The 25,908-nt window shown below is 51.5% G+C and overlaps 2 protein-coding genes across 2 annotated transcripts in view; one reads left to right on the top strand and one right to left on the bottom strand.

The window, feature by feature from the left end:
- The window catches only part of RBPJL (recombination signal binding protein for immunoglobulin kappa J region like), a 19,243-nt gene extending 2,310 nt beyond the window's left edge, over window positions 1-16,933 (bottom strand). The window contains exons 1-7 of the mRNA XM_071572669.1: window positions 16,906-16,933; window positions 10,031-10,106; window positions 3,631-3,756; window positions 1,935-2,005; window positions 1,565-1,680; window positions 521-695; window positions 6-143 (exon numbers count right to left, since the gene is read on the bottom strand). Coding sequence (XP_071428770.1) covers window positions 6-143; window positions 521-695; window positions 1,565-1,680; window positions 1,935-2,005; window positions 3,631-3,756; window positions 10,031-10,106; window positions 16,906-16,933 — 730 coding nt within the window. The remainder of the gene's footprint in view (window positions 1-5; window positions 144-520; window positions 696-1,564; window positions 1,681-1,934; window positions 2,006-3,630; window positions 3,757-10,030; window positions 10,107-16,905) is intronic.
- MATN4 (matrilin 4) lies at window positions 9,901-25,908 on the top strand. The gene is made up of 11 exons (XM_071572668.1): window positions 9,901-10,074; window positions 19,563-19,676; window positions 20,664-21,233; window positions 21,572-21,694; window positions 22,164-22,286; window positions 22,385-22,507; window positions 22,647-22,769; window positions 23,222-23,635; window positions 23,967-24,119; window positions 24,916-25,020; window positions 25,197-25,908. Exons 2-11 carry the CDS (start codon window positions 19,586-19,588, stop codon window positions 25,253-25,255), a joined length of 1,884 nt encoding a protein of 627 aa, XP_071428769.1. The 5' UTR covers window positions 9,901-10,074; window positions 19,563-19,585; the 3' UTR covers window positions 25,256-25,908.

Raw genomic sequence — 25,908 nt, 5'->3', positions numbered from 1 at the left:
CTTACCCAGGTGGAGGGTGAAGGCTGCCCACTGCCTGGCACTGGCAATGAAGGCTCCCCCCTCCACAGACAGGTACCGGGTGCTGACGGTCTGGGAGCGCAGGCGGTTGAAGAGAGAGACTTTGGAGCCTGAGGAGATGCAGACTGCAGGGAAAGGTGGCTGGGTTAGTGCTTGCCAGGTCTGAATCATGGCTCTGCCAAGCCAGTGGGAGGACAAGCCCTGGTTCCTGACGTACCCAGAATGGCAGCAGCCAGCACCCTCCCTGCTGCCTTGCTCTGTGTGTGAGTGCAGGTGAAGCCCAGGGTGTGAGGAGCACATTGGCATCAGGGCATTACACATTGTGGGGGGGTGAACCATTTGGAACGGAGACATCAGTATGTCCAGATACATCCTCTGTTGAGAGTTCCCATGGGCTTTGGGTACAGTCTGGACCACTCCAGAGCTGAGCTGTGAACACTCAGAGCATCCCACCCTGGGCTGGCACCTGCTTTCCTCCCCCCAGAGCTGTCCCTGTACGCACGGTCCGTGTTCTTCAGTGATTGCTTTTTCTGTGAGGGTTTGGAGATGACCTTGATGAGCTTGCTGTGGAAGGTGCCAATCTCCTGCCCATTGGTGAAGAAGAGCTTCAGGACCAGGCGGAAATGCTTGCGCTTGTCCGTGTCCGAGATGTACAGTGCCTTGGCACAGCTGAACCCCTGCCAAGAGCAGAGAGGGGCTGCCAGCAGCTCCAGCCCAGCCCAGCCCCACCAACCTTCCTCACCCTCCTCACCACCCCACATGGACATAATAGCGCCCTTTTAACGAGCCCCGGGTTCATTTAAAGGGAGAGACGACCAGAGATGTTATTACAGGTGGAGTGAAGAGCTGGAGATCGGTGGAGGCTTTATTTACACTGAGGTCAGAGAATTCCTTATGGAAATGAATGCTCATGTGTGATTTATCCCACATAACATGAGAAATCACCCTGGGTTTATGGTTTCCCCCATCCTGGCCGATATGCTGTGCCTTAGCAGCAAGGCAAGCACTGTGGACAAAGGCTCTTTCTGTGAGGTTCCTGGCCTGGCTCAGACCCTGTGCTCTTCAGGGACCCCAAATAATGCTTTTTCTCCTTTTTTCCTGCTCCAATCAAAAGATGCCAGAGCTCTGCTGAAGCTTTTGAACTTTGGGATTGACTGGGTTTTTTTAGCTGTTTATCTGCAAATGAAGAACCAGTCTTTCATTTTGTAACAAGCAGCACTGCTGCTCATCAGGAGAGGGGACCAAGACTGAGGGAGCTGTGCAGATTTTGGCAGCTTACCTGCCATGGGGCTGTCCACCTGAAAAGATAGTGCCAGAGAAAGTGGGGATATTTAAAAGGCAGGGGAGCCTGCCCAGCTGTCTGGACTGCTGCACATGCCACAAAAGGGTGGCAGGGTGTGAGTGAGGAGCTATGGCTTGGAAGGAAGGACTGCAACACTTGGAGGATGAAGATGGTGTGACATCCCAGGGTGTGGGGTGGTGGTGGTCACAGCCCAGACCCTGCATGAACGAGGTTCCCACAGGCTCAGAGAGCCATAGGCTTTACCTTTGCATCTGCCTGCTCCTCAAAGCTGAGCTTCTGGGTCTCCATCAGGCTGCTGCCCATGCTGTCCAGCCCCATGTACCCACATACACGAAATCCAGCCTCTCCCAGGTCCCTGGCTAAAAGAGACAAAGGAGAAGCACCCTCCAGCTCCCACACAGGCTCAACTCTTCCTGGCATGGAGGGTGGCCCAGGCTTCAGCCCTCCCTGGGTCTGGATTGCAGAAGGCTCAGCCTCGAGGGGGAGTGAGGAGTTTGGGGAGGGGCAAAGATAAGATAAACTGGGTCATTCTTCCCTTTGCAGAGACAGAGGGTAGCTCTCTGTGACATGGGAAGGGAGGGAGGACAGTTCAGGGCTGCTGCCCAGCATTTACCTTTTATCTGCTCCTGTTTTAACTTCCATCCTGGCCCACTCAGGTAAACACAAGGTGGGGGGCAGAAAAATCTGCAGAGAAAAGACAGCATTTTCTCATTGCCCTTCAGGCCCCAGAAAAGGTGCTCAGGCACATCAGGATGGCTGTGCTGAGGATAGAGATCTTCACTGGGGCTCACAGCACTCAGAACAGCTCCCTGCCCTCAGCGGTACATGGTGCTCAGTGAAGGGCTGGGCACCTCTGCCTGGGGCTGCAGGCATGACTGGCTGGAGGTTTCAGGCTCTGCTGCAGCAGCTGGCTCAGCCTCTGCCCTGCACTCACTGCCTCCAGTGCCTGGACAGCTGCCACATCTGATGGTGCCACTGGTGGCCATGAGCCCACCAGCCACAGGATGGCTCCAGGATGGGAGAACAGGGACCCTTGCACTCCCACATACATACTCCTCAAAGTCAAGGAGGGATGAGCCCCCTGCCTCTGCCCAGCTGCCAGGTGGGCAGATTGGGAACAGAGTTTGCATTCACAACCAATTTTGGAGCCCAACACAAATAAATCTATACCAGGGGTTTGGAAACCTATTTTCCTGTGTTTTATTTGCATTTTCACTGTCTTTGCACTTGGGTGAATGGTGCAAATTCATCCTCTATTGATACTGGATAAAGCACTAGCTGAGAAAGCCTCAGTGCAAGAGGCTGGGTATTTCAGAGCCCTAAAATCCTGGGTACAGGTTTATTTAAACAAGTCATCTAAAGCACAGACCCCTGACTCTGTGAAGGAAAACAGCACCAGCACCTTTCAACTTTAACCTGGTGGCTCTGTGTATGTTTTCTCTCCCTTTCCAGACCTGGCATCTGATTTTCATGCTCATCCCTTGCACGGGGTCTGGAGCAGAGGAAAGAGGCTTAGTGTTGAGAGGGCTCCCTCCTGGCTGGAAGACTCAGTCCTGAAATAACATCTTTACCTGTGGAGCAGCAGCCCCTGGCAGGAGACTGGATGTGGTGAGGACTTTGTAGGCACAGCCAGCCCAGCCTAGAGCTGTCTCCTGGGGTCGCTGGGGTCTGGGTGGTTACGCCTCAGAGGCTGAGCTCGTTGCCTCATAGCTATTCCATACTCGGTAATAACGGAGGAGTATTTATATCATAAAGATTAATGGAGGATTAATTATATTGCAGTGCTGCAGTCTGACGTCACTGCCCAGGAGTAGCAATTTTGGAGATTCAAGCCAGAACCTCAAGGTGTTTTGCAGTGTGGGAAGGGCACAAAAATAAAAAAAAATCAGAAATAGCAGCTTTTTGGAGACCATGGGCACTGATGGAAATGCCCCAGTCTCTGCTGTGCCTGTGTAGATTTTAAGAGAAGAATTACAGGACACTTGAAATATTAAACTTTCATTCTTGGGGGTTAAGATTTGAATAGTATCTTTACTTCTTTGTTTTTCCTTACCATATCATGGAAGGAACCTAACCACTGGGAATGTCCAGCTGGGTTGGATGCAGGTGGGGGCTCACATCTCTCTTGTGTTACTCAGTTAATGAAGACTAAATGAAGATTTTGGATGCAAAGAGGTTATGAGTGAATGGAGAGGGAATATGTCAAATCATTTGCTTCACCAGCTTAGACCAGCAAATCCAGCAAGGCTGAAATGGAGCTTTAGGCAGGGTTTGGAAGTGGTATCAGAGAAGCTGGAACAATCTCCCACCTTTTTTCATTGCCATATGACTTCTGTGCGACTTTGGCGTGCAGTATCAGCACTGTCTGGTCTGCTGGCAGCTGCAGGTACCTCCGCACACCGTCCCGGAGCAGGTTGGCTTGGTAAGGGTTGGAGCTACAAGACAGCAACTGTGACACCAGAGCCAGCTCCTTGCCCAGCCCTGCAGCCCTAGGCAGAGCAGGGAGCCTGGTGCTCCCTCCCTGTCCAGCCTGATGGGCTGGGGAAGGTGGCAAAACAAATCCAACAACAGAGAGTCATTAAATTGGACATTCCTTTAATGCAGCTGGCTGGGGGCATCTATGGCAAATCATTCCCTAAGCTTTCTGAGATGAAGGCATATCCTTCTTTCAATGGAAAGGCTTTCCCATCGGAAAGCACTGGAGTTTAGCTGCTCTAGGGCTGGGGCTTGCATTGAAAAACACAAAGTTTGGATAATGGAACAACTGCTTCTTCAGTTTGGCATTGAACACACACAGGGCGCTATGTAAATAGCTCTGAAACACACATTTCTAAGACTTCCAGCCCTCTGGAATGGTGGCATTGCTCTAAGTGATTATTAATTTGTTTTTCCACCTGATGTGCTTGTTGCTTGATGGCATTTTGGAAAGTTGGGAAATGATGTGCTGAGCTGTGAGTGCAGCCAGGGAGCTGCCATGTGAGCCACTCGTTGTCTTCTGCTCGGGCTGTTGGGTGAAAATAGCTGCATTTTTCTCTGAGACCTAAGAAGAAGGTGGTTTTGCTGATTGTTTCTGCTCTATTAACTAGAAGGTGTTCCTAAGCACCCAGCATTTAACTCTGCTAACTTACTAGTTTGGGTGTTAACTGGCTGGAGAGAGATGAGGTGAGGCCAGGCACAAGGTGCCCTGCTCTGAGACCTGGGACATGTGTGCAAAGACTGGTGGAGGGAAGGAAGGAGAGCTCTAGGGTGTCAACTGGGGAGATCTTCTGTGGTCCTGACTTGCCTTCAGAGGAGGTGAGGCTGCTCATCTGAACAACACCATCTCTTGAAAGCCCCTAAACCCCCTGAGTTTGGGATAAGAGGAGTAAGTTTCATATAAGAATAATCCCTGAGTCTGGGATAAGATATTTGGCTGGATAAGAGGAAACCAGATGAGAGGGAAGAGGAGCTGCCTGGACAGGAGCCTCTCCTTGGCACATTTGCCAATGTTTGCGATGTGGCCACTGGACACATACAAGAAATTGATCCTGCCAGGGGGACCCAGCCTGGCTGGTTATGAGGACTTGAATCTCGTATCAAAGATAAAGTAGGGGCCAGAGAAGGCTATGAAGCCCCAGCCACAGTGGAAAACAGATTTTGGAGTCACTGGTAGAGAGCCTCTGGGGATCATGGGCAGCATTGGGGAATGACTTGGAGGAGAAATGGTGAGGATGGGGGCATCAGCCACAGCCACCCGGGAGAAATCTTACAAGAGGTATGCAGTGGAGCATTCCCATTAAACATAGTCTTTCTTCCTCTTAAATGGGCTAGAAATGGAGAATAGTCGAGGGCATAAACTATCAGATGTGTGAAAAAAATAAGTCTGGTTCTGCCATCACTCCAAAGCTGGCTATGGTGAGCTGTCCTGAGCTCAGAGGCCAGAGCAAGCTACCACAGAGAGAAGTAGCAAATAGTCAGCCCAAGCAGCCTTTTAGAAGAGTTCACCTGGCAATTCTGTTCTTCCCAGTGCAACACATGTATTTTAGAAAGGCTGTGCCCTTTATAGCTTTTAGCACCCATGGTGCAATTCACTTTAAACATATATCACGTCAGTTCCAGCTTTCCCACTTTTCGATAGAGCTGATACTCTCCTGTTCTATGTGGAAGACACATACAAGCAAATATTTACCCAGTGTCTGCTCTGGGTAGTCCCACAGAGACCTAACCCTTTGCACTCCACAGATGTACTCTGTTTGGTTACTAGATGGGTGATATAATCTCCTGCCCTCCTTATTCTCAGTTCTTTATCCTAGATGTGTTAGCTGGATCACCAGCAGACATAAATCAACAGAGCTCTGCCAAAATCAGATTTACAGCCAGTGCCTGTGTCACTCACAGCATTAGCTGCTGCTCTGTGCCTGGAAAATGAATGTTTTATGGCCATTCCAGACTGCAGAACTCACACTGCCACCACCAAGATCTGCTCCTGTGGCAGCCCCAGTGCGGCTGCCAGGACAGGGCTCTGGACTCGGCCCCAGCTCACCCACAGCACTCATGGCAGGGCAGAAGGAGCTCCTTTCCTAAGGCTGTATCTTTTCCCTCCAGCCCCCCATTGTGGTAGACTCCTGCTCCAGCACACTGAAGCTGACTGAGCTCTGTCAACCAGTGTTCCACCAGTGCCTGCTCCAGTGTGGCTTACTTAGTCTTGCTGAAAAGCTTTACTCCAGCCTTTCCATCAAATGAATGGTTTATATCTTTGCACAGCCAAAGAGATCCCATAAGAAAACTATTCAATCTTTTTCCATAATGGCAATCTGCAGCTGTTTCACTCCTCTGCTGCCAAGCAATGGTGTGATTTCAGCTCTGACCTGCTTCTGCTATTTTTTCCTTCATATAAAAGCTCCATTTGGGAATCTCTCTGCAAAAAGTTTGGTTGGTTTAGGGTCTGTCTGCTTGTTTGTTTTTCACAGAAATATTGACTGCGATTGGAATAAATGTAGAAATGGGTCAAGGAAATTGGTTTGACCCTGAATACTCTTTTACAGTAATGCAATACAGTGTTAAATGAGCACTGAACCTTGCTGGCGCCATTCAGTAACATTTCACCCTCAGTTCATCAGAGACAAGAGGAACAGAGCAAGAAAGAACCAGGCTGGGTGTGTGAATTTTTTCCTGGTGAGTCTCATCATTCAGTATTCCATGTAAAATTAGGACTACAGCTTTGGGTCCCTGTCTTTGGGTCTCAGCTGCAGAGACACATGCCTCATTCCTGTTAGTATTACCCACCAGCACCAACACACTCATCAGTCCCCATCCATATAGCTTGGGGTCTCCCTGTGGGGGCCCTGGAGGGAGCCTGTGCCATTAACCCATCCTTAGAGTATGGAACAGCCTGGTACTAAGGCCAGACAGCAGCAGGGAGTGTTCAGGAGCAAATTGCCAAACCCTGTGGATTAAGACATGTGCTGACAGAGTGGCCAGCAGCAATGCCTGCTCCTCAGAGCTCCTGCAGCACTGGCTTAGGGCAGGGCCAGGCTTGTGCAGGTATCCGTGCTCCCGGCCATCCGTACGTAATCCCAGAGGCCCGTGCGTTACTGCCCAGAGCCTATTGAAGAGCTTTCTGGAACAATTACCCACATGATATTTACTGCTTGAAGTGGGCAAGTGCATGCCAAAGGCAGGTAAACAGACCATAGTTCTTCAGACGTGATGTCTAGCTGCAGGAACAACCACCTAGGAACCTGGTTTTCTTTTCTTTGCCTGTCTTCTGCAGCCATTGCCTTTCAAATTTGGGGGCTAAATTCTTTCAGTGACGCATTTCTGAACAGTGCTGGCCATTCTGCCTACAGAGATGACCACCCAGCATCCATCATCTGGTTTAAATTTACCTTCAGAGAGTAAAAGGGCTATTGCTAAAGCAGCTCAATATACCCACTTAGCTCCCTCTGGCACCTACAGCCTCCTCAGGGTTACAGGGAATTATTCACTTCTTCTGACATTTATTATATTAAATTATTGAAATGCTTTGGTTGTAGAGCAGTGTTAGTTCAGTGTCATGTTTGCAGCACTGCACGGGCCGGGCTCTTACAGCTCTTGCTAAAAGCTGCCTTTTCAGAGCCTGAACTCTTGGCTGGGGCTCGGCTGCTCTCCACACAGTTGGGCATTATGTGGAAGAAGGAGGGGGGAGAGCAAGGGGGGAGCCATCACCTTTCTGCTACACCGATTTTTGTAAGCCTTTCCCCCTCCCTGCTCAGCCTGGCGTCACTTACCAAGGCTTTTCCTTTGCTTTAGGCCAGGACGTGCCCCAGAAGAGGGTGTGAGCGCATTTGTGGTGCATCTCTAGGGTGGCTCTGCCCCCATGCTTGAGGTGGGAAAGATCCAGGGCACCTGGGGGAATTTGCAAGCCCTGGCTATGTTTCTGTGCCTTCTCCCATAGGAAACAAAGGAGAAAAAGAGGAGTGCCCTGTGTGCTTTTTATGAGACCCACACAGCTGGACCACCTTGCAAAGGGCTGTTTCATGTGGGCACAGAGGGAACCCAGGCAGGCGCCAAGAGGCTTTGGTAGGGCTGGACCCTGCAGTCACATCACTGATTTTAGCAGAGCTGATGTTTAACATCACAGCTGAAAATTATCCCTTGCCTTCCCAGCAGCAAGTGTGGAGACATCACTCAGTGCTTTGTCCTGCCTCCAGCTTAGAAATGCAGCTCCCTGTGCGGGGCATATCCTGGTCCTCACATCACCTTCTGTGTGCACCCCTGGGCAACCACAGGAGCAGGAAAAGCAGTTTACGAGCACTGGGAGAAGCAGATTGCCCTCTGCCCTGCTACTTTCCAGTTCACTGAGCTTCACCAACTCAGTCTGTAGAGGAAGGGATCCGATATTTTTGGACCCCTGGGAATGAAAGTACCCGACTCAGGAGACCAAAATACAATCCTGGCAGCTATTGTTTAGAAACTGGGTCTTCAAATCAACTCTTTATACAAGAACTGTAACTCACAGTAACAGTGTCCTTCAGTGCAGGTAGCACTGAATTGAAGTGCAGAGATTTAATTTGTTGCTTTTCCCCCAAAAAGGAGCTGCCCATTACCTTGCTCAGGACACGGCTGCCCTGCAGCTTGCCGGGGACTTGCTGCCACAGAGGGCAATTGTTCGTCCCTCAGCTTGGAGAAGCCAAATGTCCTAATAAAAAATATCCATTTTAGAGATCTGGGTTATATTTTGTAAGAGCAGGGGAGAAAATGCCTGCAGTGCTCTTGGGTATGGAGTCAATGCAATGTTTGTGCAAAAGGAAAAGCCATTAGAAATCACAGAAATGAGAAGCCTGCAGTTTCTGGCTTCCCTCATTTTTCAATACCTCCTTTAATCCAGACCAACCCAACCCACAGCCCTTGTATATGCATGGGTATTTATAAATCCTGTATTTTCCTCACTGCACACACAAGTGAAATTCAGCCTTTTCTGGGCCTGGGGGATTTATCAACCACACCAAGGGCAAACAGCAGCCGAGAACAGGAAGCACAAAAATCCTGCGGCAGTCAGCTCTGTGGGGAGTGAGGACCAGCTGGGGTGGTCACTCCAGCAACACCAACACCCCCAAAATGCCCGTTTGGTAATTCAGCATTGGCTCATCTGCTAGAAAATTCAGATAGCAGGGGTGATTTACAGGCGTCTCCTCTCTGTTCCTCCTGCCAGTGCAAAGAGGAAGGGAAGTGCCATTAAAGCACTGAAACACAGTCCTATAAAACACTAAAGGTGGTTCCTGCCACTAGACTGCTCTAAGCGCCAGGAAGAGGTGAAGGGCTGCAAAGGTCTATTCCAGGGTTTCCAAGAAGCCTCTGATGATGATCTTCACTGCATATCAGTTGACCTTCTTGATGAAAGCTCAGGCTGAGGGTCTACAACCCTCCAACAACTGGTCTGCAGCTCCCTGGTTCAAACCCACCTCCCCACACTGCAGCCACTACCTGCAGAGGTTCCTAAACCTGCAGGACACTGTAGGTCAAATAGATATTAAGCTTGGACTCTCCTTTTTCCAGGACCTTTTGAATTTATGGGGCTCCCAGGTGTACTCCCACAGCAGGGGAAAATTTAAAAAAAAAAAGGAAAAAACCCAAAGGAAAAAAAGAAAGAATAAGAAAGAAATGACATCATGAAAAAGAAAGGGAAAAAAGATAAAATAAGGAAAAAAAGAAAATATAAAGGAAAGAAAAAAAGCAAAAAAGGAAAATAAATAGAAAATAAAAAAATGAAAAAGACAAAAATAAAATAGATAAAATAGAGATCAAGAGAAGAAAAAAAGAAAACTAAAAAAGTGAAGGGGGAAAGGAAAAAAGTTAAGTAAACAAAGGAGAAAAAAGGGGGGGAAGAGGGGGAAAGAAAAATAAATGGGGGGAAAGGGGAAAAAAAGGGAAAAAATACTAAAAACAGCATGCCCCTCCCCGCCGGTGAGCTCCCGGCCGCCCCGGAGCGCGCACCCCGCGGTGCCGCCGGTCCCACCTGCGCGCAGCTCCCGCGGGGACCCTCACGGGCCCGGGGGCGGGGGCAGGTGGGACTCCCCCCCGAACCCCCCCTGCCGGAACAGGGGCTGGACCCCCCCGCTCCCGGCGCTGCCCCGGGGCCGGCCGTGCCCGCCCCGTCGCCCCCCCGATCCCCCCGCCCCGTTAAATGCCCGCTGCCGCCGCGCCCCGCACCGCAGCTCCGCGCCCCGCACCGCCCCGCAGCGCCGTTACCTGAGCCAGCAGCGCGGCGGGGAGCGGCTCCGCGGCCGGCACGGGTGAGTGGGGGGCTCCGCGGGCGCCGCCGCCCCTGCGGGAAGGGAGAGCAGAGGAGGGGAAGGAGGGTGAGGAGGCTGTGGCTGAGCCCAGTCCCGGTCCAGATCCCGATCCCGATCCCGATCCCGACCCCAGTCCAGATCCCGATCCCGATCTCGACTCCAGTCCCCATCCCGACCCGAGTCCCGATTCCGACCCCAATCCCCCTCCCGATCCCAGTCCCAATCCCGATTCCGATCCCAGTCCGGCCCCCATCCCAGCCCGTCGGAGCTGGGAGCAGCGCCGAGCGCTGCCGCGAAGAGTTTCGCAGCCTCCGAGGGGTTTTCCTTGGAGGGGAGCTGGCAGAAAGGGGAGCGGCGGTCCTGGGCGTCAGGAGCAGAAAGCAAAGCCCGCAGGAGAGGAAGAGCAGAACTTTTGCTCCAGAGGGTTTGTCCTTTGGTTGTCTGTGGGTTGGAGCCCTGCCGACCCCCGGGCGTGCGGGCTTGGCCCCTGCAGGGGTGCCAGCGGTGCTCTGGGCAGGGGTAGGTGCGGTGGGGCAGTCAGGGCATGGTAGCCGCTCGGTCCCTCGGTGCTGTGCCAGGTGTGTGAGCTCTTCTCCACCGTCGGGATGGCTCAGCCTGCCTGCCCTGCTCACCTTTTGCCTAGCTGTCGGGCAGGTTCCCTGCTTACACAATCGAGGATCTCTTTTAGCAGAGAATAATAAGGTCAGGTACACCTGGGCAAGGTCTACTGAGCAATAGGAGATCGAGATTCTGCAGAAAGATAAGCTCAGAAGTGTGCCCCAAGTTTGTTATGCGCGGTTTCTGCACGACTGGAAAATTGGGTCTGTGCATACTCGTAAATATGTTTGCACAAGCCATCACCCACCTTCGGCTTATCATTCCAACCGTTTCACAGGATAAAATTAGCTTTGGGCACTTTATTTCCAAGCAATTACATGGGAAAACTTGTTTGGAAAATCAGATTAATCTGCAATCATCGTGTTTGTGTGAACACGCAGCCATCTGAGATAAGCAGAGCTGAGCAGATACACGGTAGTGGTGGTATATGCTCTGCTGGGGTTTTGCCCCTTGTTCTGCAGGGATAGCCTTTGCTGTGGTGCAGAAAGCAGCTGAATCCATCCAGGAGGCAGGCTGAAGAGTGGGAACCGGTATGGCTGAGGAGGCTGGCAGGGAAATGGAATTGTCCCATGTCAATGGAAGCCACCAGATGTGTGCAGTGGAACTGGGAGGAAGAGAGGTCCAAGAGAGGAGCCAGTTCAGAGCTCCAGCTCTGAGAGGACTTCATCTCTTCTGCTTAAAACCACAGGATTTTTGCTTCATTTAACCTCAGATTATTTATAAAGTTACTATGAAGTTCTCCCTGTGTGTGACACCCCCCTGTGGGACCCTCTGTATAATTTCTTGGTAGTTATGATTTTTTTCTTTTTCTTTTTTTTTTCCAAGAACAGGAACAATTAATCCCAGACACGTGAACATGTAGGTTCTCAGTAACAAGTAAAAACTCCACTTCACAAGCATATTCTTGTGATCTCTGCAGGAATTCATTAGATTGGCATTTGATATCAGCAAAAAGGTGTGTGGGGGGAAAGATACTCTCAGATCTCAGCTCTGGTATTTGCCACTAGGGTATGGATAAATTTGGCCTCATCCGAAATGCAGATTCCTGTCTGGACAGCATGTGAGAGATCTTGGTGTTTGCAGGCAGGGGATTGCTGCATCCAACTGGAAAAAGCGGTTGTTGGTTTTTGTGGAATTTGTAGCTTGCATTTGTTGTTGAAGAACTAGAGAAACTGTATATGCTCAATAAAAGATGGGCTCAGGAGCTGCTCTGATTGACGGTAGAAAAAAGAGAAGCTGTGGCCAACAAGGCAGCCTGTTGTAAGCAATCTGTGGTCACAGAAGATGTTTGTGCTCTGATTGCTCATAACATAGCATTTCCCTTGAGGTTGGCATTAGGGGTTAAAGGTTTTCAAGAGAACTCTTTGTTTAAACATCTTTAAAGTTTCCAATAGGGGCCCCTTTGTTCACTCTGGAGCAGTGTGCCTGCCTTGTTAAAAACTCAGCGCTCATAAAATGCCATTTACAAATGCCTGCTGAATAGGGCTGAAACATGGAGGGGAGGTAAGTAGTGTTTGTATCTACACACACATGGGAATTCCAGGGTAGCCCTACCTTAAGTGAATAAATGGGATATATTAAAAACATGTCCAAAAAAAAAAGATGGAGTGGTGCTTATAAGGAAACTTATAAAAGTCAGTTACTCCCCCAGCAGCAGTCGGTCCCTCTCGTGCCAGATGTCACAAGCGTCTCCTCCAGCCGTGCCAGGAGGCTGAGTGCCTCCTGCCACTTGTCAGAAATCATGTTTTCTCCACTTTGGGCTGAAACAGTAGCAAATTGAGCACTTGGGCTCCATTGGGAGCTCACTCAGCTGCCATAAGGGCTCCATTGATCAGCTGGGCACAGGGACCCTGACTCAGTGCACTCTGTTACCTGCTGTGGGCTGGCAAGCATCACCCCTCTGTAGATACTTGAGCACAGATATACCTTTAGGTGTCAAGTAACATTTTTGGCTCTTGGAAGGCTTTGATTCTCTTCTGTCTCGACTAAATATAAAAGGTTTAAATCAGTTCTGTTAAATCAGGAGAGTGTGTATGTGTGTGCTCAGGAGACTCCAGAGACTGGTGCACAGTGATGGCACTCTATCCATGGGATGCTCCAGGCTTCCTTGCCTGATCCTGTGTCTGAAGCTTTTCTGGTTCTCACACAGCTTGTCCTTTCTGGTGTTTTTTGCTGGAGGCTGGATCCATCTTTCCTAGCAACTTCTTGCCTTTGCCTCTGCCTCTTTTTATCTGCAAACTTCTGAACCTCTTGCCTTGCAGGCACTTGGTTGCACACAAGAATCCATCACTCTTCTGGTGCCCATCAGGGAAACCCACAGGGCTCAGATACTGTCCCTTGTAGAGAAGAGGCAGTAACCTGGTTTCTCTCCAGGCTTCAGCTTTCCTGTCTCTGGTCTGTGTTGCACTTCTTTGCTGATTGATTGCCAATGTGTTAATTTGAGAGTCTTTGATTGTAGTCTGTGGGCCCATAGGAGTCCATGGTCTATGGCAGGAACCAGCGGGACCAGATCTTTTGACAGCAGAGGTAACCCACTGCCTAAGAGTCTGTGTCTGGGCTGGAAAATTAGGCAGGGGGTGGTCCACAAACTGAAAAATAGTGAAACGCTGCCTTTGAGTATTCAAAGGTCCTACACCTGCAGCTGGAGTAGCATGGCTTTCCCAAAGTGTTACCTGCTTTTCAGCATTGGCAGGATTGAGTCTACAGCCCACTGTGATGCTGCTGGAAGCTCTTCTCTGGTCACTCCTATGTGGGGTGATGGCATCCCAGTCCTGAGATGTCAGAGGGATGTGGAAGTTGTGAAGTGAGGCAGTAGATGTTCCCCTGCTACCTTTGAGGTTCTCCCTGTGAAAAGTATCTACACAAAGAATTCAGCCAGGGACAAAAAGTCTCCATGTGCCTTTCCACAGCTACCAAACAGTCCTTCTGTTGTGCTATTTCAATTAAACACATAGCAGGATGGGTAGGATAAAGGGGAGAGGCACAAGAATATTCTCCTGGCATGTTTTCTTATGCCAACACATTGAGTCACCTCTCCAGAGTGAGAAATATGATATAAAGATTTAGAGAAGGAGGTCAGGCAATGAATCTATGATTGCGGGGCTGCAATAGCAGGCGGTGTCTGCGGTTGTCTGTGCCATGTAAACTTGCTGGAGGTCAGCTGGGGATAGTGGTCCAGGCAGATTTGGGAGACAGATGTCCTGCTAGTAACAATCAATCTCATTGCTTAGAGGTACCAGCTCTGCTGCATCAGGACCTCAGCTGACAAACTCTGTACCAGCCCAGGAGCTCATTTGGGCCATTTCTCTTTCCTTTGCGGTTAAGCATGCATATTTCTGGGGGAAAAAATGCTCTCTAACACCTTCCTCACAGAACAAGAACTTGGGCAGTGGAATGCTGCCTCAGCTTCTGGATGGCCCAGACATCCTTCCCTCCAAAGTTTGAAGTCTTTTGGCCCAGCTCAGCTGTCCTCCAAAGGCCTGTTTGCAGAAGAGCATTGCTTTTTAAAGAGAGTCAGTAAGGTGGGTATGGCCCCTGTTGATGTCTCTTAATCAAAATCAAAGTATTCCAAGATCTCTCTGATCTTTCTTAAAATATGAGTTAGGAGCAAGGCTGAGTTAACCTGTTGTGCAGCTCAGGGGTCGAGTGTAGCTTAAAGGTCTTGAGTGGGACAGGTAGGAAGAGAGAAATGTCACCAGCAGTCCTGAAACTGAAGCCATCTCTGACATGATTAGTTGAACAAGGGGATTTGGCTGACCGTGTTTTCCTCTTGGCTAGATCTTTAACATTTTAATTTGCAAGTGAATGTGGTATTTATTCATGGCAGCTGTTGCTGAAGGAGCCCAGGTACAGCCAGTTTCAGTGCAGAGCTGTCTGGACAAGAGGCTTTCCCGGCAGCTGAGTTGCAGAGCACTGGGGGGTCTTTTAGAGACAGATTGATGGCAGAGAAAGACCCCACGTGCTGTTGTGGAGAACATCTAGAAGGGGATGCTCTGTCTGTTGCTACTCCCAGCATTTCCCTCCCAAGGGCATTTCAAATGTCATCTAAGAGTATAAACCTGTCAGGACTTGTATGAGTCCATGAGCTGTGAGTTAAAGACATTTGTTACTCACCCAGCAAATGGATTTGGACAAGAAACCCGTCTGCTTACCCTCCCTTATGAATATTCAGGAGTGGGCCCCATAAAATGGGGAATTGGCTTTTGTGGGGAGCAAGGGGAGTGAAAGACAAGTCCCTTCTGCATCCAGCAAGCTTTTCCTGTTACAGCACTCCTGCTGATTGCTTCTGTTGAGTTTGGAGCCTTGATGTGCTGTTCAAGAAATACAGCTTTGTTTTTCAAACAGCATGTCCTTCCAGGTGGCACTTGGCCCAGTAAAGCTGCCATAGTGTTGTAACTGGAGAATACTGTGATGTCCTGGAAAGAGTCTGCTCTGGTTCTCCCACATGCGTGTCTGGGAAGAACCAAGGACACATCAGTCCTCAAAAAGGGGGAAAACCTTTTGGGCTGGAAATTCATGCTGTTTCTCTGGTCTCAGCATGCTTCTACTCCCTGACTGTTCCTTGCTCTGAAAACTGTACTGCTGTCCCCCCTGGTGGGATTTGCCACTCATCACCCAGCTGCTGTGGGGGATGAGCATTGAGATGCTGGAGCTGTGTTGAAGTGCAAGGCTGGCGCTGCTTGTAAAATAGTTTTGAGGATGGATTCAGTGCTCATGGGCAGCAGAGGCACAGCTGAGAGCTGGGCACCTGCAGGCAGAGAATACCTTTTGACTGAGATTTATTGGAAGAAACTGACCTTTGGGCAACCCTCCAGCAGAGGGTGCATCCAGCTCCTAGGCTGTCTTATCCTTTTACACTGCTTGAAGTTCTTGCAAATACATAACAATGTACCAGCAGTCCATCAAGGTTTCAACAGCAAAATCTGGCACCAAGAGGCATTTTCAGGCTGATGTAAGTTGTCTACACCTCTCTAGGTAGTTCTGGTTGCTTCATTGTCTCCTGTGCCTGGGGCAAGACAGGCTTCAGTCTTCCTCTTTTGGTCTCATGTGCACTTTTTGGGCAGCCTTTCTCTCAGGCATGGTCCTGAAGGATGATGACTTGCTGTCCTGCTGAGGACATGACAATTTGTCTCCTCATCCTCCAGGCTGAGGGTGCTCCTGCTGTTTTTCTACTGTTGACCTGGCAGGACTCATGTGTCTTAAGCACAAGGACTCAGGAGCAGGGCATATTTTGGAGCATTTTTAACACTTTCATCAAATAACACTGATGTGGGAGTTGAATTACAGCTTCCTAAAACTGCTTGGTTGGGTCTTCGCAAAAAGAGCCCTGCAGAGCAAATCGGGGTGCTTGGAGAGGCAGGTGAGGAGAGTGAATCTTGGTGTCATCTTTTCTAGGGCTGCTTTACCATTGGCCAAAGCTTCCAGCACAGAAATATGTGCCATTAGACAGCCCTCCAGCTTGGCTTGTGCTGGGTAACAGTGTGCTGGATGAGAGCCTCTGGGCTGTTCCCCACTCCTTGCAACACCTGGTGATCCCTTGTCCTGGCTTCTTGCAGGGTCTGGAGTCAGGGCAGAGATGCTGCTGCTCCCACAATGTGCCAAAGGACTGCCAAGCCCAGGCAGGTGTCTGGAGTCCTGTCTTTTTTGTCATAAACATAAGTCTCAGCTAGAGGTTGATGTGCCCAGATGTCAGATATATGAGACCTTTCATGTGGTTGTACCTGAGAGCTGTCTCATGACTCTATAGCCATGGTCCCACAACCTGCTTTCCTCCTCATGACAGTATGGCCAGGGCTTTACTGTGAATGCACTGCCACCTCCTGAGCCTTTCACCCCTCCTTTCTCCATCTGCTTCATCTCCTCCTCTATAACAGGAAACAGGGTAGGCAGCTGGCAGCATTCCTCACCCTGCTCCCTGCTGTGCCCTGTCCTTTGGGCTTGCCCAAAGGGAGGATGTGCCCAGGTCCAACCTACGACCATCTGGATGAACTAGAAGGGGAATATTCAGAGCATTTCTATTAACCTGTAGTCAGGAGAGAGCTGCCAAGGAGGCCACGCTGAAACCCGAAACGGCTGTTTTTCCCGAGGCTCAGCACTTGGCAGGGAGAGCAGACGGACAAGTGGTGGAGCAGCGAGGGATGCAAGTGTCCTGGGGAGCAGCATTGACGGTGGAGGTGCCCGGGGGAGATGCCATGAGAAGGTGTGCTGGCTTACCTGTTTGTCTCTGGAGATCCATCTCCATGTCCTCAACCAAGGTCACGAGGAGAGTCAAGAGAAGGTCGGGGTCATTGTTGACACTCTGTCCTTATATGTGGCTCTTCCCTTGGTCACCCTCTTTGTGACATGTCCTGAGCATCTCCTTCAACAGTGAAAAGTGATGACCGGTTTTCCCCATGCGTTGCTCAGGAAGGTCAGGAGATGGTCCAAGTGTCCCTCTTGGCTCAGCTGCCACAGGGTTCAGCTGAGCAAGCCCAGCCAGCAGCACTCTCCCCGCCTGGACAGACTTTCTTTCCTTTATAGCTCAGTGTTATCTCAAGGTCTCTGATGTTGCAGCCAGTGCCGTGTTTGCCTTCCCTCGCAACACCTGCCTGCCAGCCGGTCGCTTCCCACCCATCTCCCTCCCACTCCTGCATAATAGCAGGGGGTTCAGGGAGGTGGTGTTGGAGTCCTCAGGATGCAGAGAGCCCCTCCATGGGGATACAAGTCGGCCTCTGTGCTGCCAGTCCCAGGGGAGTGAGCAGGCATGTTGCCCAGTGCAGAATGGTGGGAGAGATACTGGGGGGCATCTGTCCCATCACCTTTGCTTCCCTGTCCCCACCAGCCTTGCTGCTGGGCCAGGACTGGGTGCTATGTTGAATCAGGGACCAGGACACTGTCCCAGCCTACGTGCTACTGCCAAGACTGGTTCTGGATGTACAGCTGAGCTGCCATGCCCTGCCCTGTCCAGGCAGCATCAGCCCTTCCTCTCGCGGGGAGTGCCAAGACTTCATCCAAAGCTGAGATGCTGTTAAAAATAGATCAGTCTTGAACTGGTTTTCTCCTTCTTGGTTCCTGGCCAGACAGCTCATTCCTCTCTCTGGGCTGGCTTTGAAGCTGTGTGGATGCTGCGAGACAGGCTCCTTACCAGCCTGCCATTGCAGGGAGGTGTAGAGAGCAGAAAGCTGGAGAAATGTTAAGAGGTGGCAAAGCTGTCCGAAAAATATTTTGTGGTTAGTGAATGCTTTCTCCCAGGAAAGAAGCAGCACTGGAAAAAATAATCTGCTAAATAAATAGGAAAATGAGGCTGGGATAGCAGAGACTGTGCCTCTCTGCTTGCACATGGTGCTCTTGTGAGGGGACACAGGCACCTGACCACTCCAGACTGCAGAGCAGTGCTCACCAGGGTCTCATGGCTTCCTAGAAAACACCTGCCAGGCTGCCACCCCTACCCAGAGTGATCCCACTGGCCCTTCCTGCATGGTTCTGCAGGAGCTCCTGATGCCACTGCGGAGTCGCTGTGGCTTGGGCTGGTGGGCTGCTCACCTCCGGGGAAAGGCCACATCTCTCACTTTGAGACTGGTATTCTGGATCCCAGTTTCTTCTCGTCACCCTTTTCTGTCCTTCTCATTCTTCAATAGAGTTTTCCAGGTGTGAACATTGAGTCTGGAGACAGTTTTAAGATGCAGCTGTGAAACCTATTATCAATGTTCCTGCTATCAAAGACATGGTGTTCAGGGCTGCACGTAACCCCTGAGCAATTAAACAGCAACCCTGGTGATGAATTACTACTGAGACCTCCTGGGGCTAAATAAATATCAGCTGATAACTACTGATAAAATGAATTTCTGTGTGCTTTTTTTTTTTTTAAAGCAGCCTTCCAGTGTCTGTGATCAGTCCTGGCACTGCATGTCTTCTCTGGAAAGTTGCATTATCTGTGGCATTTCCATCCCCAGCACCTTGGGTTTCCATCCAGAGCTGGAATAAAAATAAACAAAATAAATCCATGTTTCTACAGGTGCCAGGCAAAGGAGGGAAAAGCAAGGCAAGGCAACACAGAGGCAGGGCAGAGAGGGAGAGAAGTGACAAACTGACATTTTGCGTAACCAGTTTAAATATCTTTTTTCCCAATCATCCCCCCTTAAAGGCATGAAAAAACTGTCGAGGTTCAGGGCATTCCTTGAAAAGCCAGCAGGACAGGGAGAGCTGCAGAGCACTGGTGACAGAGTGGTGAGCAGCCCGAGGTGATGTGAAGGAGAGCAGCAGTGCTTCAGCCAGCACCTGCCTGCAGGAACAAGTGCAAGCCCACCTGCACAGGCACCCTTACACCCTCTGCCTGTGGAGGCTTCTGCTCTCCAAAGGGAATTTGGAAACAGACAGAGACTAAATTTAATGGAACTTCCTGGAAAAAATGATATTTCCAGTGACTTTGAGAGTTTTCTTTGTGGGTTTTGTCTGTGACGGTGTTTCATCTGGGGGCTTCTATTCCCGTGCAGAGGGAGTGTCAGAAGGGCTGGTTCTCTGTGTCCCTGGGTGCAGCTTTCCCACTCTCCACTGGCTGAGGAGAGCAGTCACACAGTCAGGGAAAAAGCTGAACATTCCATCTGCCTGGTTTGCAAGTGAAAATATGGCTTGTCCAATGGCCAGCTCCACCCAGAACAGAAAATCAGAGCCTTTGTCAGAGCAGTGCTACTGTAATGAAATTGAGCTGTGCTGAGACTGCCAGTCCTTGAATGGGAAAGATCCCACGTGGGTTCAGAGAATTTTGGAGATGGATCTGTTGAAACTTCTGCTTAGGGTATTTGGCAGTGCCTAGGAACACCCACTGCAGGTGGATATCACCCTGTTGCCCAACCCATCTTCTGCACTGATTGCACATTGTCTCCTCCCTGCAGCACGTCCTTCCAGCCCTGGAATTATGTGGTCTCACAGAGCCATGATGAAGCTCCTGCTTGTTGCCCCTCTCCTCCTGCTTCTGACAACGCTGGAAGCCAGACCAAAACCTGCAGGTGAGCCCCACCTGGTGGGGAGCACCTGGAGGGGAGGAGAGCAAAAGCATCAGGGCAGTGGAGCCTTTGGACAACAGCTCACTGTGTGAGGTGGGGAGGGACATGATGCCTCTTCTGTGGAGGCATTCCCAGGAGGATAGAGGATCCCCCCATTCATAGGATCCACACTTCCCAGCGCTACGCCAGGGTGTGGGATCACAAGCCTGGCCCCAGCATGGTGGGTCGGGTTCCACTTACTCTGGGCATATCCCCAGCTTTGACACAGCCCAGCTCAGGGCTTGTGACCCTCCTCCCCATGGGCTGCAACCTTGACAGGAGGCACTGGCTTGAGGGGGAACCCCCTCCTCTTATGAGTCTTCAGTGTGGGGGGGACAAAACAAACCCAGGGATACCAGCCTCTTTTCTTCCAAGGCAGAAGGATCTAAATCAATTTCAGTTTAAAAACAGGGAAGGCACCAAATGGAGAAAGGAGTGGGTATGTCTCAGAGACCTTTGGAGCAGCTGAGATGACAGCTCAGGTCTGGGCATTATCCCAAGGGGACTCAAAGTGTTTGCTTGCCATTGGTGCCAAATTCTCCAAGGCTTGGGTGCACACAAGCCAAGCAAAATATGTTCACTGGCATTTCACTTGCTAAACACTCTCCCAGTTTGCATTGGAAGTAGCATCCTTGTGTCCAAGAGAGGCTCTTTGGCTCAGTCCCCACCATGTGTGTGCCCTTAGCTTTGTTTCTCACTGTCTCATTTTCTGGCCTTAAAAATCGCAACCACAACAACCCACAGCCAGGGCATATCTCCCCAGCCTGTTAGCCCTGCTCTACTGGCACCTTCCAAGACTTCACTGGGCAATGGGAAGGTGCTGGTTTGTGGGGACTACCCAGATCTGCTCTGTCTATCCCCAGCTGAGCAACCCAGCAGGGATGTCTTTGCTCCCATACCTGCTCCCTTCAGACGACCACGAGGCTGAACCACCTCTTTGCCCCCTTCCAGCCCTGAAGTGCAGGACAGGCCCCCTGGACATCGTGTTTGTGATTGACAGCTCCCGCAGCGTTCGCCCCTTTGAGTTTGAGACCATGCGGCGGTTCATGATAGACATCATCAGCAACCTGGACGTGGGCCCCAACGCCACACGGGTGGGGGTGATCCAGTACTCCAGCCAGGTGCAGAACATCTTCTCCCTCAAGACCTTCTTCACGTGGGCAGACATGGAGAAAGCCATCAACAGCATCATCCCGCTGGCCCAGGGCACCATGACAGGGCTGGCCATCCAGTATGTCATGAACGTGGCCTTCACCACGCAGGAGGGTGCACGCCCTCCACACAAGAAGATCCCGCGCATTGCCATCATCGTGACGGATGGACGACCCCAGGATCGTGTCACTGAGGTGGCCACCCAGGCCCGGAATGCTGGCATTGAGATCTATGCTGTGGGCATCCAGCGGGCAGACATGAACTCGCTGCGGGCCATGGCCTCGCCGCCGCTGGAGGAGCACGTCTTCCTGGTGGAGTCCTTTGAGCTCATCCAGCAGTTTGGAAAGCAGTTCCAGGACAAGCTTTGTGGTGGGTGAGAGCTACTGATGTTGAGTGGCAAGGGTGGCCCTGGTGTCTGCTCCTTACTCAGGCTAGAGATGACCTTCTGAGGGGTGTTTGGGGTGGCTGCCCATGCTAGGAGCAGTGTGGGCAGGGAAGCAACCTCTCCAGTAGGTGCTGGGACAGGGCACTGCACAGTGACCATGTCTGTGCACTGGAAACCAGTGGTTGAGCATGGGCTGGCAGGGCTGGGACTGTGGTGGTCATCCCAGTGGCTTCTGCTGCAGGGACAGGACATATGCCAAAGCTGGGGTCCCTGTGTGCCCAGTGTGCCCATGGGCCACTCTGATGCCTGTTCTGTGTTGCAGGGGTGGACATGTGTGTGGAGCAGGAGCATGGCTGCCAGCACAGCTGCGTCAGCACCCCCGGCTCCTTCTACTGCGAGTGCAACCCCGGCTACAGGCTCAATGTGGACGGAAAGACCTGTTCCCGTAAAAATATTTTTTATTATTTGAACTCTCATAGGGAGCTTGAAATTATAGGTCCCATGGAGGGAAGCTGGGACACAGCAGCAGATGCATGAAGGCCATCAGCAGACTGGATGCTCTGTTCACAGGGCCCTCTGCCTCCCGGGTCTGTAATGACTGCAGACATTCAGCATTGCTAAATCCTGGACACCTCTGTGGGATGGGACACTTGAGGCTCATGTGGGCACAACCGGCTGCCTGTTACCTGAGGGGATCCAGGCAGGGCATGCCAGAGGGTGCACGTCCCACCACTGAAGGGCACAGTGTTTTGATTTGTATTTTAGTGCAAAGCCATGTTCGTTGGCCTGGCCACCACACCAGAACTTTTTGTCTCATGGTGTTGGGAGCTGCTTTGAAGTCCTGGAGCAATCCCTGCTCTGCTGCCCCAGGGAGGCTGGGACAGGAGGGTGATGGGTGTCCTGTTCCCCCACAGCCATCGATGCCTGTGCAGATGGGAGACACGGCTGTCAGCACCAGTGCGTCAGCGTTCGGGGGTCATACTCGTGCCGCTGCCGGCCGGGTTACTACCTCAGCCAGAACAAGAGGAGCTGCACTAGTAAGTGATGGTCTCCCTCCTTGTCCCGTCTTTCTTTGCTTCTCATTCTCCCTCTCCTCTTGTCTTTCACTTTCTGCCATCACTTCTTCTCGCACCAGTGATTGATTACTGCAGCTTCGGAAACCACAGCTGCCAGCACGAGTGTGTGAGCATTCCCAATGGGCACTACTGCCGCTGCCACAGCGGGTACACGCTCCAGCCTGACAGCAAGTCCTGCAGGGGTAGGTTCCAGCATGGTACATGGCAAAAGCAGTGTGTGTTGCAGATGCCTTTAGGTTCTGCCTGTCCCCAAGGGAAGGGCTGTTCCTAGACCACCCCATGTGAATGGGGATAACCCCATGACCTTGGCTTATTTTCCAGCCACTGACCTTTGCAATGGAGTGGATCATGGCTGCGAGTTCAAGTGTGTGAGCACGAAGGGTTCCTACCGCTGCATGTGCCCCGAGGGCCAGCAGCTGCAGGCTGATGGGAAGACGTGCAGCAGTGAGTACTGGGACATGGCTCTTGGCATTCTCCTCATCTGGGCTCTGTGTTTCTGGTGAGGCCTCAGCTGAAACAGGGCTGGGGGGCTCTTAGTGGGACTTTGAGCTAGGTTGGATGAAGATGGAGAGCTGGCTGTACTCAGGGGAGCACACTGGCGGCTGCAGGGATGGATGCTTGTGTCCTCAGAGATACTGCTCAGAAGATGCAACAGCTTTGAGGAAAAGTTCAGGAAAAGGGAGACCTAGGAAAGACTTTCAGAGGGTGTTGAAGTGTTAGTGGAGGTTTTAGGGCTGAGTGCCTGGGGCATGCTTTGCCCCACTTCCCAGCTGCGGTTCTAGGGGGTTCCCACAGTGTCCTGAAGCCCAGAAGCTCTGCCCCAGTCCCAGACATCTTCACTCTGACAGTGCCCATGGCCAGGCTGGTCCCCTCTCACCTCCCCACTGTGCTTGTAGAGTGTGGAGCTGGGCACGTCGACCTGGTGATGGTGATTGATGGCTCCAAGAGTGTTCGGCCGCAGAACTTTGAGCTGGTGAAGCAGTTTGTGAACCGCATTGTGGACCTGCTGGATGTGTCCCCCCATGGCACACGGGTGGGACTGGTGCAGTACTCCAGCCGTGTCCGCACTGAGTTCCCCCTCAACAAGTACCACAGTGCGGATGAGATCAAGAAGGCAGTGATGGATGTGGAGTACATGGAGAAAGGCACCATGACAGGCCTTGCCCTGAAACACATGGTGGAGCACAGCTTTTCCGAGCTGGAAGGTGCCAGGCCTCTCTCCCACAACATCCCCAGAATTGGGCTCGTCTTCACAGATGGACGTTCCCAGGATGACATCTCCGAATGGGCCAGGAGAGCAAAGGAGTCAGGTGTGGAGGGCTGGGGAACCCCAAGTCACAGTGCCTTGGGCATCTTGGGAGGGTTCATCAGGGTGGCTGTCTTGGGGAGAGGCTGCAGCCCTAGGTCCACAGGGGCAGATGTGCTTGGCTGTGGTTACAGGATGCTCTGAGCAGCATCTTTCATGCTGCAGCCTGCACCAGCACAGTGCTGCTGTGCTCCTTCCCTTGTTTCCTGAATTCCTGCTGTGTAATTGGGAAGCCCAGAGAAAATCCTGCATCCTTGGCTGTGCTTCTTCTGGGCTTGGGGCTGCTTGATGTGGGGTGGCCAGCACAGTGCTCAGGATCTGTCCTTACCATGCAGGGATCGTCATGTTTGCTGTGGGTGTCGGAAAGGCCGTGGAAGAGGAGCTGAGAGCAATCGCCTCCGAGCCGGTGGAGCAGCACTTCTCCTACTCAGCAGACTTCACCACCATGACTCACCTTGTGGAGAATTTCTCACTGAACATCTGCCCAGGTGGGTGCTCCTGGGAACACCAGGGGACTTGGCCCCAAACCAGGGGAGGCCCTCCTGTACCCAGAAAGCCAGTGGGGTGATTTGTGTGCCTGGCACTCTGTGTCAAGTATCCCCAGGCTGAGTTGGGCTGGTGTGATCCTAGCCTGTTTCTGGATCTCACCAGGCAGTTCTGGGCATAGAGGTGAGTCTCAGGGAGGGTTTTGGAAGAAGGGATGGAGCTGGGGGGATTAATTCAAAAGTAGGGGTTAATTCAAAATTGTTAATGTGAGCAGCCACCTCTGTGCCATTGCATGGGCAGAAGTTGGGGTGGCACCCTGCCCTAGGGGATGCCCCAGCTTCAAAGATGGCCTTGTTCTAGATCTCTGCTTCTGTGCTGGATGCAGGAGGATCCCAGTGGGTTACTGTGAGGATTTTTCAGCTGTGGGACAGGCTGGGGCTCCCCAGTGTCCTTGAGACCTGCACAAGGCTGTAGATATGGAGTCAACATGCCCCCTGCCACTCCAGCTTGAAGGCAAAGTAAAGCTGGCTATCCTTGGTACACTGTGACCATATCTGTGACAGGTATCTGCAGGATACCTGATGGGATGCCTGGAAAAGGGCTTGCTGGGCTAGCAGGGATGCAGGCCAGCAAAAAGAGAGAGAATGAAAAAGGACAAAACAGTGGGGAGAGCCATAAGGATCAGGTCCAGTCCTGGTGGGTGGCTAGAGGGACAAGGGAGTTGCACAAAAGCAAGGGAGACCTGTAGAGGCACCATGGGGTCATGGCTCTGACTGCAGCCAAACCCCCATATCCCAGAGGAAGGCAAAGGGGAGACAGAGATCCGCAGCCCATGTGAGTGCGAGGCACTGGTGCAGTTCCAGACAAACACCGTGGACATCCTGCAGAGCCTGACGGAGAAAAATATCCTTTGGAGTGATGCCTGGGCTTGCTTGGGTGCAGGGCACCTGAGCAGAGAGCCCACATGGGGAAGGGAGGGATGGTTAATGGAAGCAAGGAGAATTTTAGGCTCCTTGAAGCGGAAGAAGCTCTTTCCCCACCACACTGTCTGGCTCCTGCTGTTTCCTTAGCACATTCACTTGCTCAGATGACGGCCAGACTTGAAGACTTGGAAAAGCAGATTTCCAAAAAGAAGTGATCCTGGCAAAAGGATGCAGCACTCAGATGGGGTACAGGGATGTACAGTAGCTACATGACATTGTTATTGCTAGCTTATGGTAAAGCATCAGTGTTTGTTCTTGTGTCTCAAAATCCCCAGAGGGGCGTGAATTGTATTTAAAAAAACCCAAAAATCCTAAAAACACCCAAAAAGGAACGTGATCAGAACCCCTGCTGTGAAGCCAAGGGGGTTCAGCCATTGCTGTTGCCTCATTCCTCCTAGCTGGCAGGTCTGAGATGAGGGGGAGTGACTGTGTGGGCAGGTAGGTCCATGGACATATGTGACACCTGGCCTTTTCCCAGAGCAACCAGGATGACCCAGCGCTACACAGCTCTCCTGGACCTGGCAAGCTGCTTTGCAAGAGAAAAACACCTACAGTGGTGTCACCCTGAGAGTTTCTGTTGTCTCAGCATCTGCTACCACGTGGTGGGCCAAGGAGATCCAGGCGGCACAGGCAGGGGATGCCTGCCCAGCTCCCAGCATGGTGCCCAAGTGAGCTCCCATGGGAAACGGGGTGTCAGGAATCGTCAGATCTCCTTGCCCTGGTTTGGAGAATTGTTTGGGAATGGTATTACCTTGTTTGGTTTTATAATCACATAGCAAAATGGTAATTATTCTATCACTATCTATGT

Source organism: Pithys albifrons, chromosome 18, assembly GCF_047495875.1.
Source record: "Pithys albifrons albifrons isolate INPA30051 chromosome 18, PitAlb_v1, whole genome shotgun sequence".
Taxonomy (NCBI): Eukaryota; Metazoa; Chordata; class Aves; order Passeriformes; family Thamnophilidae; genus Pithys; species Pithys albifrons.
This window is presented reverse-complemented; position numbering and strand designations above follow the sequence as displayed.

Coding starts and splice junctions, on each gene's coding strand:
- MATN4 (XM_071572668.1), top strand. CDS start 19,586: ATGTGGTCTCACAGAGCCATGATGAAGCTCCTGCTTGTTGCCCCTCTC. Junction 19,677..20,663: donor AGCCAGACCAAAACCTGCAG/GTGAGCCCCACC, acceptor GCCCCCTTCCAG/CCCTGAAGTGCAGGACAGGC. Junction 22,287..22,384: donor GAACAAGAGGAGCTGCACTA/GTAAGTGATGGT, acceptor TTCTCGCACCAG/TGATTGATTACTGCAGCTTC.